Raw genomic sequence first — 15044 nt, 5'->3', positions numbered from 1 at the left:
TCAGTCTTGGAAAATGAGATCCCAGGTGTCTCCCAGAGAAAACAAGAGGATGATGAAATTAGATGAGAAGTAAAGTTCAAAAGATGTTATTCCATTTGTCATAGCCAAAGAGTGTGTGCTGAGCAAGCTGGTTGGAAGAAGAGTCTGGGCATGTTCACATTTATGCTCAAACTGAAAGAAACCAACTCTGTCAGAACCTGTGATGTAAACTCTTCTTTATAGTCAGAGTCTAAGGCTGGATCCAGTCACACAGATTTCTCTCTGTGAAGGAGTTCAGCAAATAAGGGGGTCCATTCTGACCCTTGTGATGTGGTTGGAGTGTCTTCCCATACTCTCCTTTAACAATTTTAAAGTTGGTATCTACAGCTGAAGCTCTCAGCAGAGTTGGAAAAGTCAGTACCCCCACCTCAGTGCTTTGTGGATGCCTCTGCACACCCATAACCCTTCCTGGAGGAAGGAAAACTTTCACCTGACTTGGATTGTCAAGAACTGTCAGGTCAGTGCTCAAAAGACCCACAGAGGCCTGCCAGCAATTCCCTCCTCCCTGTGACTGTCCTGATTGTCTACTACAGGCCTCATCACCAAACTGAGAGAATGGACCTGCTCACCCTTATCTCAGCCAACAGGAGAAGAAAAACTTCCACCCTTTTGAGAACATTACAGAGCTTTCCCAGAAACATCATCTCCACAAAGAGTACTGTCTCCACACAAGGCCTTCAACTCTTCATTTTACTTTTACACACAATGGGATCCCAGTTTCAAATGTTACACTTTGGATCTGCAGCACAACACAGTGTGAGGGTTCCAAATATTCAGCGCCACATGCCTGCTCTGGGTCTTCTCTCTTCTCTTCTCTTCTCTTCTCTTCTCTTCTCTTCTCTTCTCTTCTCTTCTCTTCTCTTCTCTTCTCTTCTCTTCTCTTCTCTTCTCTTCTCAACATTCTCATGACTTAAAATTTGAGTGAAATCAATGATGTAATTTTAAAATGCAGATTTACTCTGGAGTCCTGAACCTTTCCTCTCATAAGGCACAAAGCCTGTGCTGCTAGTGAAAGACAATTGAACTGTTCCACAAAGAGCTTTCCTGGGTTGTCTGGTGCAGTGTCCTCTGCAGTAATAGGGTCATGAGGGAAACACATCTCATCAGCAGAGCCATCACCCATGGCACAGTGGTGTCATGGCAGGCTGGGCAGGATGGGCTTCAGGAACTTGAAGGAGTGGATTTGTTCTCGAAATCCTGCTCTTGGGGTGGATACTTCCTTGGTGGTGACTGTGGCAAGTCATCCTTGAGACAGCACACTCAGCAGGGGGAATTCCAGGTAGGTTTTAATTTTTTTTTCCATTATCAGACATCTCAAATGTGTCTGAGCAACAACAAATATGACAAGACTTTGTAGATCATTATCAATTAATGAAAGAAAAACAGAAAGCTTCTCCATGCCCCATAGGGTACAGTGCCTTAGGCTCACTGTAAATGTTTTATTCAATTTTGCAGCAAAACCACAAATAGTTGCTTTTAATCCTCTACATCATTATCCTCCAAAACATGGAACGTTTGTTTTAACTTCATGTTATCAAAGCCAATCAACCAAAAACAACAACAAAAAGTAGCATGCATTACTCAAAGCCCGCTCCTTATCAGCACAACCTGTAAACTCCTGCTCTGACAGGAGAAGTTTGCCAATGTCAGCCCTTTCTAATGTAATCGCCTGTTGTTAAGGAATTACTTGACATGCACCACTGAACTCTCTGCTGAATATTTCTCTGCCTCGGATTGACCAGACCACAGAATACTAAGACATTGTTTGGGACTCCTGCCCTTAGGACAAAATACACAAATAAGTGATGTATGAAATAATTTACATTAGAAAGCAGTAGCACTCTTGCAATCATGCCTTAACTCTTGATCTAAGCAGCAGGCAATACAGTCCTCATCCTCCATCCCTGTCACAATTACAAAATATCTACATTAATAAAGTAATTCTTGAGAGGAGAGGGGTTTGCTCTCTCCCAGAGAAGACTTCTCCCACTCTCTATTTTGGGGTGTGTGGTCTCTTCGTTATTTTTCCCAGCTAGTACAGTTGCCGGTGAGGACAGACAAGCTTGTTTTGCTTCGCATTTACTGATGGGTGACCCAAGGGTTTTGATCAGAACTGACATTTAGCTCTGCTCCCCTGTTTGCAGAACAAGATGCTTCCACAGGTCTGGGACCCGTGTCTTCAGAGAGGGGAGCCTACAAAGAAGAGAGAGATCACATTGTCATTTGGGAATGGAAAGTAAGCAGGCATCAATAGCAAGGAAAATCAATAGCAGGGAAAATCGAAAGGCAGAAACCACCCTTCACGTTTTCAGGTGACAAGAGCCCCAGATAAATCCCCTTTCTTATAGACAGGAAATGTTATTTAATGATGGCTGAATTAAAAAGTGCTTGGAGAGCAGAGCTCAGCCCCACTCTTGAGGCAGACACTTGTCTGCCCCTATGAGACTATCTCTCCTCTCCCCTCCTCCTGTGTCTCTGGATTCATCTGCACCAACTGCATGACCGAGAATCCAGGTACCAGGGGAAAAACACTGCACCCGGCCAGGCCCCTATACGCCTTCCCGTGGCCTCGGCCCCCGCCAGTTCCTCACCTGTGCAGCACAGTCGCCTCCTTCCCCGAAATTGGATGCCTCTTGTGAGCACATCGAGCTCCGCTGAAGGGCTGCGCCGGAGGAAATCCCAGCAGGGAAGCAGGGCAAGAGCGGACCGAGGAAGTGAAAGTCGCTGCTCAGGGTGCCGGTGGCCAAGCACACGTCGTACACAAGGCTGCGGGGCAGGGAGCCCGCGTCGCTCTCGGCGACAGCTGTCGGGAAGGTGGGCAAGGGCTCGGCCTGTCTCTCTCTGTCGCGCCGCAGCTTCATGAGCAGGGCAGCCAGGCCGGTGGCCAGGCAGAGCGCCGAGACGCAGGCCAGGCAGGCGATGAGGTAGAGAGTGAGCGTGTCGTCGGGCTCGGCGGGCGGCGCGTCCTGGCTGAGGCGCACATGGGCGTCGGAGAAGTCGTGGAGCAGGGCGACGGCGAGGGTGGCGCTGGCCGAGCGCGGCGGCTGGCCGCGGTCTCGCACGAGCACGACGAGCCTGTGTCGGGGCGCGTCGCGCTCGGCCACGGCCCGCGCCGTGCGCAGCTCGCCGCTGTGCAGCCCGAGGCGGAAGAGCCCCGGCTCCGTGGCCTTGGCCAGCTCGTAGGACAGCCAGGCGTTCTGCCCCGCGTCCGCGTCCACCGCCACCACCTTGGCCACCAGGTAGCCTGCCGGCGCCCAGCGCGGCACCAGCTCGCCCGCGCCCGCGCCGCTCTCGGCACCAGGGTGCAGCACCACCGGCGCGTTGTCGTTCTCGTCGCGCACCAGCACGCGCAGCAGCGCCCGCGCGCTCAGCGCCGGCCAGCCGCCGTCGGCCGCGCTCACCCACACCTCCAAGGCGCGCACCCGCTCGTAGTCCAGCGAGCGCACCACGTACACGTCGCCGCTCTCCGAGCTCACCGACACCGCCGGCTGCTCCTCGCCCTCCTCACGCACCAGCGCGTACTGCACGCGCGCGTTGCTGCCCGCGTCCGCGTCGCTGGCCTGCACGCTGCCGATGCGCACCATGGGGCTGTTGTTCTCCGTCACCCACATGCTGTAGAGCTCCTGGCTGAAGGCGGGGGCGTTGTCGTTCACGTCCGACACCTGCACCCACAGGCTCTGCCGAGAGCTCAGGCGCCGCGGGCCCCAGTCCGTCGCTCGGATGCTGATGTTGTACTCTGCCGTCGTCTCCCTGTCCAGCGCCGCGTTGGTTCTCAGCTCGTAGTAATTGTCGAAAGTGGGGGTGAGAGTGAAGGGCAAGTCCCCATCGATGGTGCACTCTATCCTACCGTTGTCGCCGGCGTCTCGGTCCCGCACGCTGAAAAGTGCCACCACGGTGCGTGGCGGCGCGTCCTCGGGAATGGAGGCAGTGTGTGAGGTCAGCTCTATCTCCGGGGCGTTATCGTTTACGTCCACGACCTCCACAAGTACTTTGCACTGTGTGAACAACCCCCCACCGTCGGTGGCTTTCACAACCATCTCATGTCTTTTTGTTTCTTCGAAGTCCAGTCTTCCTGTCACCCGAATCTCTCCCGTGTCAGGGTTCAGCTCTAAGACTTGCTGAGACCCCTCCAATGTCCGGCTGAAGGTGTACTGCACTTTTCCATAGGAGCCGTCGTCGGGATCTGTGGCTGTGACTCTGACCACCAGGTGCCCCGAGGGGCTGTTCTCAGCGAGGCGCACTTCGTAGACCTCCCGGCTGAAGACTGGCATGTTGTCATTGGCATCCAGCACGACGATCCCTATACAAGTGGTGCCTGATCTGGGTGGCGAGCCTCCGTCGGTGGCAGTCAGGACCAAATTGATCTTTGGCTGCTCTTCACGGTCCAGATGCTGATCTAGGACGAGCTCTGGGTATTTTATTCCATCTTTTCCTGCTCCGAGAGCGAGGGAGAAGTACGAATTGGAGCTGAGACTGTAGTTCTGCAAACTATTGGTGCCCACGTCCTTGTCCCAAGCGCTGTCCATAAGGAACCTGAACCCAGGAGGTGTCGTTTCTGGAATGTCTAACACCATCTCCTTCTGTGGGAACACGGGAGAGTTGTCGTTCACGTCAAGAACCTCCACCTCCCCTTGGATCAGCTGCAACGGGTTGTCAAAAAGCAGCTTAAAAAAGAGCATGCAGGTCTCACTCTGAGGACAGATCTCCTCTCGGTCCAGAGACTCCTTGGCTGTCAGCACTCCGGTGCTCGGGTTGAGGCGGAAAAGCTGATGGTTCCCCTCCGACACAACGCGCGCCTTGCGAGCTGCCAGCTGGCTCGGGGTAAGCCCCAGGTCCTGGGCAATATTGCCCACAAAGGAGTCCCTCTCCATCTCCTCCGCCAGAGAATAGCGGAGGCTTTCGGCCCCGCTCATCCACACGCAAACACACAGAAGGAACAAGATCACTTGCCTGAGGCTGCTTCCGCTCCTTCTCCCGTTCCGCTCTATTGCTCTCCACCGAAGCCAGACAGCGTCCTCCCGGCTTGCCGGCATTTGCAAGCAGAGTCCGAGGCAGAGCAGTGTTTGTCAGGAATGGCTTCTGCAAGCCCCTGAGCAGTCCGGCTGCGTTCCCCTTCTCCCCTCCTGAGCAGCTCTGTCAGCTGTTTTTGTGTGCCGGTGCTGCCGAGGCGGGGCGGGCAGAGGAAGCGGCCGGTTCATGGTCAACACCGCCACCCAGCGTCGGCAAAGGGAATGGTTCCTCTGCTTCATGTTTGCTCTGGTGCCTTGGGCTTTCCTGTTTCCTGTCCGAGCAAAAGAGGACCCGAAGTCTGGTGCCAGGGAAAAATCCCCAAAGCAAAGTGTTCATCATCACAAGGGAATTGTAGTGGTGTTCCTAGGATACAGCATCCTATTTGGATTATTATTTTTTTGTTGTTCACAAAAATGTATGACACATCACTCAAATGAAGCAGACTTTAAACACTTTACATTAAACCATAAATTTTCTGAAGGGTAAGGCAAATACTGGATAGTCAGAAAGGGTCTGTCTGGAAAGAACAAAGTAATTAAGAGATATTAAGTGAGGTTCTAAGAGTCAGTTAAGCTTATTATGAGGTTTTTAGAAACAAGATTCAAGTCAGTCAAGAGTGGACCTAAAAGGAGCAACCACAGGTGGAAGAAGAGAGCTAAGGGTCCTAACCAGAACCTCCTGATGCAAGAGGATGAATGAGAAACATCCTTAACGATGAGTGGAATCAAAGAAACAATCAAAATAAGTGATCAGAAAGGACCTGACTTGAAAGAGCAAACTGATTTTTAGCTGTTTGATGGAGTTCTGGTAACATGCAGTGCTTATGATTAGCTGATTAAAGACAGAATGAAACGTGGTCTGCAGTGAGGAACAACAGTGAGGAAATGGAGGTGGAAGGGGAGAGCGAGGGTCCAGCCTGTCAGTGTGAACCAGGTTCCATGTCAGATAACAGATAAAATACTCCCATGGTTATCACTGACCCTGGAGACTGAGTTACACCACAACTGCACCTGTAAGAGCCATCAGAGAGCTCCAGGAAATGCATACAGATAGGCTGAATAAATCAAAGGAGAGACTTAAGGGGGGGGGAAATAGTTTAATTTTAGATTATTAGAGTGAATTTTATGATTGCTTTAAATTAGGTTGAATTGAATCTTGTTTTGATTAGCTCAGTGGGAGTTATTGTGCTTAGCATGAGAGACTGGAAAGATGAGGCCTTAGGCTGCAAACTGTAACTGAACTTGACTTGAAACCATGCTAGGTCTAAATGGGGAAGTACTGTGAGTCTTCATCAACAGTACTATAAACAGGACCAAACTCAGGTTCCTTCCAAATAAGATGGGAGGATGATGAAGTAGACAAAATCTGAAAGATGCTTCTCCAGTCATTGTAGACTAAGAACAGCTACTAAACAAGCTGGTTGTATGAGATATCTGTGCAGGTTGCATGGACAGGTACATGAACTATTAATGTAAAGGGCTGTGAGACATTAAAGGCACAGGGAAACAGGTGAGGGTGTGTTCTCACAGAAGAGATGGGCCCAGTACAGGTTGAAGTAAAGTAACTCTGTGGAATACTTTAGGGTCTGAACTTCTCATTGAGAGCTAACACAGGATCCAGTCACAACCAGACTCCTCTCTGAGTAGAGGTTTAAAGAGCACAAGGATCCAGTCTGAACCTTGCAATTTATCAGAAGTGTCTTCTTGGACTCTCCCACTACATTCTTACATTTGACATCAGCTGCTGGAGATGCTGGGAGAGTTGCAAATATCACTCTTCCCATCTCACTGCTTTGCAGAGATCTTTCAACACTTAAGAAGTACAAGAAACCCAGTGGTCAGAAGACTCACAGAGGACTGACAGCAATTCCCTTCTCCCTGTGACTGTCCTGATTGTCCACTATAAACCTCATCTCCAATCTGAAGGAATGGACCTGCTCACCCTCACCTCAGACAAGGGATAGCAGGAAAAAAAAACCTCTCACACTTTTGAGAATGTTCACAGAACATCCCGAGAAACAACATCGCTACAAAGACCTCTGTCTCCACGCAAGGCCTTCAGGTGTTCTCTTTACTTCACTTACACACACAAGGGGATTCCAGTTTCCAATGTTACACTTTGGAACTGCCACAGAACACAGCATGAAGGTTTCCCAATACTTGTGTTACATGCCTGTGTTCAAACAATCCATTATTACACATGTGGTGCCAGTTCTTCTGAAGAGGAACAGGCAAGACAAAGCTCAGACAGTTCACAGAGCAGAGAGGGAAAGAACAAACAGGAGAAGGCAAATGCTCTGACAGACCCACAAATTCATACTGACAAAACTTTCCACTTCCATCAAGAAGCATCTGATTTCAGGAATGACATATAGACCAAAATTAAATGCTCTTTTCCAAATTAACCTCAAAGCTATTTTCAGACAAAGTCCTTTCAAGTGACTTCTGGAGATTCTTTACAATTCACCCAAGGACAATGACCATGTTTTCACAGCTCTGTACAGTGCCATCCTACAACCAGTCAATCCCAGTGTGTCAAGCAAATGTGGCAGAAGCTCAGTTTGGCCAAACAGGGAACAAATGATGGAGCACAAGAGGAAAAGAAATTGTACAATCTCTGGAAGCAAGGTCAGGTCTTGCAGGAAGGTGGTGGAGCTGGATTTCATGGTCTTTTTAAAGTCATTAGGAAGAGGAAGTCTATAGAAAGTCTAATGAAAGAGGAAGTCTAAAGACTGCTACTTAGAATACATAGAATACATAGAATAAACCAGGTTGGAAGAGACCTTCAAGATCATCGCGTCCAACCCATCAACCAATCCAACTCCGCCCAAGCAACTAACCCACAGCACCAAGTACCCCGTCAAGTCTTCTCCTAAAAACCTCCAGTGATGGTGACTCCACCACCTCCCCAGGCAGCCCATTCCAATGTGCAATCACTCTTTCTGTATAGAACTTTTTTCTAACATCCAGCCTGTATCTCCCCTGGCGCAGCCTGAGACTGTGTCCTCTTGTTCTGGTACTGCTTGCCTGGGAGAAGAGACCAACATCTGTCTGTCTACAACCTCCCTTCAGGTAGTTGTAGAGAGTAATAAGGTCACCCCTCAGTCTCCTCTTCTCCAGGCTAAGCAACCCCAGCTCCCTCAGCCTCTCCTCGTAGGGCTTATGTTCCAAACCCCTCACCAACTTTGTTGCTCTTCTCTGGACTCGTTCCAGCAAGTCAACATCCTTCCTAAACTGAGGGGCCCAGAACTGGACACAGTACTCGAGGTGCGGCCTAACCAGTGCAGTGTACAGGGGCAGAATGACCTCCCTGCTCCTGCTGGCCACACTGTTCCTGATGCAGGCCAGGATGCCATTGGCCCTCTTAGCTGCCTGGGCACATTTCTCGAGGATGGTCAAGAAATGGAGGCATTCAGTCTTTTTTTTCATCATTCTTTAAATAATACTAATTGGCCTTGGGCTGTCCTCTGCACTGAGTCAGAACACTACTCTCCACTTGTGGACAGTGAAAATGTACAGGACCATCTGTATTGCCTGAATGTCCACGAGTCTGTGGGGCCTGCTGAGTTTCATCCTGGTGTATGGAATGTGACAGCATATGTAACAGCAGAACCTTCACCATCATCTACAAAAGATCTGGGAAGTCTGGGGAGGTCCCTCCTGACTGGAAAATAGTCAAAGCTCTCCTTATTTAAAACAAGCATATGAAAGAAGGCCCAGGAAACTACAGTCCTGTTAGCCTTACCTCACATCCTGAAAGCATTAAGAACACCACCATGCTGGGAACTACTGAAAGGGAAAGTCCTGTTTAACTTATTTGATATCTATCCAGAGAGTTAAAGGAAAGTTGTGGAAGTTGATTTGTTGGATTTTCATAAGGCTTTTGATACTGTCCCTCACAGCATCCTTCTGAACATGATATCCAAATGTGAGATGACCAGATTCATGGCTCGCTCACTGAAAGACTGTCTGAAGTGGAGGTCTTCAGGGTTGCAGTGAATAGGGCTACACCTGGTTGGCAACTAGGGTCTGGCAGTGTTCCACAAGGCTCATTCTATGGCCAGTTAGGTTTCATACATAATAATCTTGATGCAGCAGTTGAGTGTACCATTATCAACTTTGCCGATGATACCAAAGTGGGAAGTACTGTTGATTCCTTAAAGGAAAAGTGGCCTTGCAAAGGCATCTCAGTAGCTCAGAGCACTGAAGAATCATCAACGACATGAAAAGTAACATGCCCAAATGTCAGCTCTACACCTAGGATGGAGTAACACTGGGCACAAGTCTCAATGTGGAGAGAAGAGGCTTGAAAGCATCCTTGAAGAAATGAATCTGGAGGTGCTGATTGTGAGCAGGCTCAAGACTTGTCAGGAGAGAGGGCAAATGACATCCTGGTGAACATCAAACACAACCTAACCAGCCAGTCAAAAGTGATGATTATCCTGCTGGATTTAATATTAGTGTGGCTTCACCTTGAGTACTGTGTGCAGTTCTCCATGACAATTTATAAAGGATATGAAGGTCCCAGAATGCTTTCAGAGGAGGGCAACAAATCTGGTGAGAGGGCTGGAAGCAAGGTCCCAGGAGGAGCAGCTAAGGATTTGAGTTTGTCCTGTTTGTAGAAAAGGAGGCTGAGAGATGACCTCATTGCTCATTAACATCTTGATCTGTTTATGCATATGAAGAAAATAGTTTTTAGTTTGTTAAGCTAAACAAGCTTTGCATGGTTTCAGGTGTCCAGCATCCAGAGTGCGCTGGTGAATGAACCACAGTAGTGGTTATTGTACCTTGTAGGAATTTCAAGGCAGGTTTATGGAACTGACTGAGATTCTTCCCCTGGTTCACAGCATCTCAGTCCTGGTGCCCTCATAGAGAGGCTGAAGGCAGCATCAGCTTGTCTCAGAAATGCCTTCTGAGCCTCACTCAAGCTTCTGACAGTGGTCTATGTCTGGTTTGGTCTTGCAAAAAATCCACACAAAGGAATGGAATTGTTCCCCAAATCCTGCTCTCATGGTGGATATTTCCTCCTCAGTTTCTGTGAGGAGTGATCTTCAAGACAGCACACACCCAAGGTAGATCCAAGCAGGTTTATTGGATTCAGTCATCAAGTATTTGACTTACAAATGTGTGAGCAACAGCAAATATCACAGGATTGATTGATCATTGCTGCGTAATGAAAGGCAAACAGAAAGCCTCTTGATGTCCTATACTCTGTGGTACATCACATTCCTTGCAAACTTTTTAGTCTATTTTACTGCAAAACCTTAACTTAACACAAAAAGATCTTGAAATGTCCTTTTCTACCTCACATTGCAAAACAAAAAAAGCACACATAGCTCAAAGTCCATTCTTGGTCAAAGAGGCCAAATGTGCCATTTTCAGCTGTTTTTAGTGTAATAATCTTCTGAGTGTAATAATCTTCTGGCTGTTATTAAGGGATTACTTTGCAAACACCACTGAATTCTGCTGAAAATCTGTTTGCCTGGGATTGACCAGACTGCAGAAAATCAAGACATTGTTAAAGAGCCCTCTGCTAAAGACAAAATACACAAAAAAGGTGATGGAGGAAAAAGCTACCTGGAATATAACAGAAATGCAGTCTTGATGTAATCAGCATGCAAGACAGTCCTCATCCTCCATCCATGTCACAAGTACACAATAGCTACACACATAAAGCACTGCTCAAGAGGAGAGGGGTTTATGTGTCTCTCAGAGAAGACTTTTACCTCACTGGTGCTTTTTTGGTGGGTGTTTGGTCTCTTTGTTGTGTTTTCCCAGTGTGACATTAGCCTGAGAAGACAATCTTGTCTTTCTCTGTACTTATTGATGGGTGAGCCAAGGGTTTTGGTCAGAGCTGACATTCAGCTCCACCCTAGTGTTTGCAGGACAAGCTTCTTCAGCAAGTGTGGGACCAGTGCCTTGAGAGAGGGGAGCTCTGCCCTGCAAAGGAGAGACAGAAGAGTCTATCATGTGGTGTGGTGGATAATCAGGCATCAGAATGAAGCTTAAAGGGCATGTCTGACACCCCTGTGTGTGTGACACCAGTCTGTTCTACCCATAGCCAGATACAAGGTTAGACCAGGTGCTGGGTTTCTGGTCTGATCAGGGGAAATCTAAAACCAGAAACTGTCCTCCACTGCAGACATCCCAAAGACACTGCTGCAAAAACTTTGTGAGTCACAAAGGGGTATTTATTATTTCAAGAGCCCTTAAGTGAAACCTCTAACAGATAGCAAATGCTCCTTTGTTATGGATCATGATGGATTGTGGGGTGACCATATGACACTGTTTGTGGTCTTCAGCTTCATATCTATTCATCAACTGGACCCATATGAAGTGCCAAGTAGATCCCTGGAAATTACTAAAACCAAGAGAAAAGGAGGATCTGATTTAATGACCATCTCCTTATGCTCTTTCATGGTCTCAGACATGACTCTTTATGACCTCATCGCTGCTGGAAACAGAATTCCTAGTATGGTCCAGGATCACCTAGCTGGGTCAGGAAAAGAAGGGGATGGTGCCAGTGTCACCAATACTGCTTACAGAAGACAAATACCTAAAGGAATTGAATGGGAGAGGAACTAATCTCTGTGGCCTGCTGTGTTTTATAAGCTTAACTTCAGTGCAGGATTGCCCTTGGCAGGACACACACAGTCTCCTAACAGTGGTGCAGGTACACCCTCAGTGATGTGACACCACTTTACACCCCTGTACAACCCAAGTCCTGATCGATGCAGGATAGGACCTCTACATTGCCAGAGCTGCTACCTAGAGGAATAGGTCTGTCAAGAAGAGGTTTAATTCTTGCTCTGAATCCCTATGAGCTCTATGCAGTGTGTGCAGAGAGTCCACTAATGTGGATCACACATTGATAAAGGCATTTATCATTTCCTCAACTTTGTGGTGAGGGTAAAGAATTGATCTAAGGTGAATAGCGAGGACACTGAGCTGTATGCAGAGTGTCAGGATTCCTAAACACTTGGAGAGCAGCTGATCTGAGTCCCACCTTCCATGCAACTGCTCTCAAGCTGTTATGAGCACCTTTTCTAACCTCCCTTCTGGCTGCCTCACTGAATCCCCCTGCACCAGTTTCACAAGAAGTGGGGTTCCTCTTGGTTTGGATACATAAGAACTCCACTCAGTATATGGACAAAGTAGTGGCTCACACTCCCATAACCCTCATTATCATCTCCTCATGTTTCAGCAGACCCCTTTAATGGTGAGACAAAAAACTCAGGACATAAAACAGGATGCAGAGGGGAGGGATTAAAAAGCGCTTTGAGAGAAGATGAGCTGAGCCCCAAACTTGATACAGCCTGTAGTGATCAACCCCCCTCTAACCCCCAGAACACCTGCTTCACTGTATCACACTGCACCAAATCTGCAGCATCGAGAAACCTTATGCCAGGAGGAAAAACGCACCCTGGCTCTACTACCTCCCCGCTCCGTGCTCATCATGACTCGCTCCTGTCCCTCACCTGTGCAGCCGAGTTGCTTCCTTCACCAAGGTTGGACGCTTCTTGCGAGCACACCGAGCTCCGCTGTAGGGCCACACCGGAGGGAATCCCAGCGGGGAAGCAGGGCAAGAGCGGACCGAGGAAGTGAAAGTCGCTGCTCAGGGTGCCGGTGGCCAAACACACGTCGTAGACAAGGCTGCGGGGAAGGGAGCCCGCATCGCTCTCGGCGACAGCTGTCGGGAAGGTGGGCAAGGGCTCGTCCTGTCTCTGCCTGTCCCTCCGCAGCTTCATGAGCAGGGCGGCCAGGCCGGTGGCCAGGCAGAGCGCGGAGACGCAGGCCAGGCAGGCGATGAGGTAGAGAGTGAGCGTGTCGTCGGGCTCGGCGGGCGGCGCGTCCTGGCTGAGGCGCACATGGGCGTCGGAGAAGTCGTGGAGCAGGGCGACGGCGAGGGTGGCGCTGGCCGAGCGCGGCGGCTGGCCGCGGTCTCGCACGAGCACGACGAGCCTGTGTCGGGGCGCGTCGCGCTCGGCCACGGCCCGCGCCGTGCGCAGCTCGCCGCTGTGCAGCCCGAGGCGGAAGAGCCCCGGCTCCGTGGCCTTGGCCAGCTCGTAGGACAGCCAGGCGTTCTGCCCCGCGTCCGCGTCCACCGCCACCACCTTGGCCACCAGGTAGCCTGCCGGCGCCCAGCGCGGCACCAGCTCGCCCGCGCCCGCGCCGCTCTCGGCACCAGGGTGCAGCACCACCGGCGCGTTGTCGTTCTCGTCGCGCACCAGCACGCGCAGCAGCGCCCGCGCGCTCAGCGCCGGCCAGCCGCCGTCGGCCGCGCTCACCCACACCTCCAAGGCGCGCACCCGCTCGTAGTCCAGCGAGCGCACCACGTACACGTCGCCGCTCTCCGAGCTCACCGACACCGCCGGCTGCTCCTCGCCCTCCTCACGCACCAGCGCGTACTGCACGCGCGCGTTGCTGCCCGCGTCCGCGTCGCTGGCCTGCACGCTGCCGATGCGCACCATGGGGCTGTTGTTCTCCGTCACCCACATGCTGTAGAGCTCCTGGCTGAAGGCGGGGGCGTTGTCGTTCACGTCCGACACCTGCACCCACAGGCTCTGCCGAGAGCTCAGGCGCCGCGGGCCCCAGTCCGTCGCTCGGATGCTGATGTTGTACTCTGCCGTCGTCTCCCTGTCCAGCGCCGCGTTGGTTCTCAGCTCGTAGAAATTGCCGAAGGTGGGGGTAAGAGTGAAGGGCAAGTCCCCTTCGATGATGCACTCCGTTCTGCCGTTGTTGCCGGTGTCCCGGTCCCGCACACTGAAGAGGGCCACCACGGTGCGTGGCGGTGCGTCCTCAGGAATGGAGGTATTGTGTGAGGTCAGCTGTATCTCTGGGGCATTGTCATTCACATCCATGACTTCCACCAGCACTTTGCAATGCGAGAATAGTTCTCCGCCGTCAGTGGCTTTTACCGTCATCTCGTGTTTTTTTGTTTCTTCAAAGTCCAGGCTTCTGGCGACTCGAATCTCCCCCGTGTCAGGGTTCAGATAGAAGAGCTGCTGTGATCCCTTTGATGTCTCGGTGAAAACGTAGTGCACCTTCCCATTGGACCCTTCGTCGAGATCTGTGGCCGCCACTCTGACTACCAGCTGTCCCGGCGGGCTGTTCTCAGCGAGGCGCACCTCGTAGACTTCCTGACTAAACATCGGAATGTTGTCGTTGGCATCCAGGAGTATGATTCGTACCTGAGCGGTTGATGACCTCGGTAGAGAGCCCCCGTCAGTGGCAGTCAGGAGTAGATTAATCTCTGTCTTTTCTTCACGGTCCAGCTGGCGCTCTAAGACAAGCTCTGGGTATTTTGCTCCATCATTCCCTGATTTCACAGTAAGGGAAAAGTGTGAATCGGGTCCGAGGCTGTAGTTCTGCAAACCGTTGGTGCCCACGTCCTTATCCTGTGCTCTTTGCAGAGGGAAACGAAAACCAGGAGGTGTTGTTTCTGGAATCTTTAAAACCATCTCCTTCTTGGGGAACACTGGGGAGTTGTCGTTCACGTCAAGAACCTCCACCTCCCCTCCGATCAGCTGCAACGGGTTGTCAAAGAAGAGCGTAAAAAAGAGCGTACACGTCTCACTCTGAGGACAGATCTCCTCTCGGTCCAGAGACTCCTTGGCCGTCAGCACTCCGGTGCTCGGGTTGAGGCGGAAAAGCTGCTGGTTCCCCTCCGACACAACGCGCGCCTTGCGAGCTGCCAGCTGGCTCGGGGTAAGCCCCAGGTCCTGGGCAATATTGCCCACAAAGGAGTCCCTCTCCATCTCCTCCGCCAGAGAATAGCGGAGGCTTTCGGCCCCGCTCTGCCACACGCAAAAGCACAGAAGGAACAAGAAGATCACTTGCCTGAGGCTGCCTCTGCTCCGTCTCCTGTTCCACGCCATTGCTCTCCACAAAAGCCAGACAGCGTCCTCCCGGCTTCCCGGCATTTGGAATCAGCGTCCCAGGGAGAGCAGTGTTTGTCCGGAACGGCTTCTGCGAGCTCCAGAGCAGCACGGCTGC

General features: G+C 50.8%; 1 protein-coding gene and 1 pseudogene across 1 annotated transcript; both read right to left on the bottom strand.

The window, feature by feature from the left end:
• Nucleotides 1-2520: 2520 nt before the first annotated feature.
• LOC128897968 (protocadherin beta-16-like) lies at nucleotides 2521-5012 on the bottom strand (annotated as a pseudogene).
• A 5319-nt stretch (nucleotides 5013-10331) lies between these two features.
• LOC104309060 (protocadherin beta-16) lies at nucleotides 10332-15044 on the bottom strand. The gene is made up of 2 exons (XM_054168465.1): nucleotides 12527-15044; nucleotides 10332-10988 (listed from the first exon to the last, which is right to left on the bottom strand). Exons 1-2 carry the CDS (start codon nucleotides 14969-14971, stop codon nucleotides 10869-10871), a joined length of 2565 nt encoding a protein of 854 aa, XP_054024440.1. The 5' UTR covers nucleotides 14972-15044; the 3' UTR covers nucleotides 10332-10868.

Source organism: Dryobates pubescens, chromosome 16, assembly GCF_014839835.1.
Source record: "Dryobates pubescens isolate bDryPub1 chromosome 16, bDryPub1.pri, whole genome shotgun sequence".
In the NCBI taxonomy this organism is placed as follows: domain Eukaryota; kingdom Metazoa; phylum Chordata; class Aves; order Piciformes; family Picidae; genus Dryobates; species Dryobates pubescens.
Note: the sequence above shows the minus strand (reverse complement) of the source record. Positions and strands in the feature narration are given on the sequence as shown.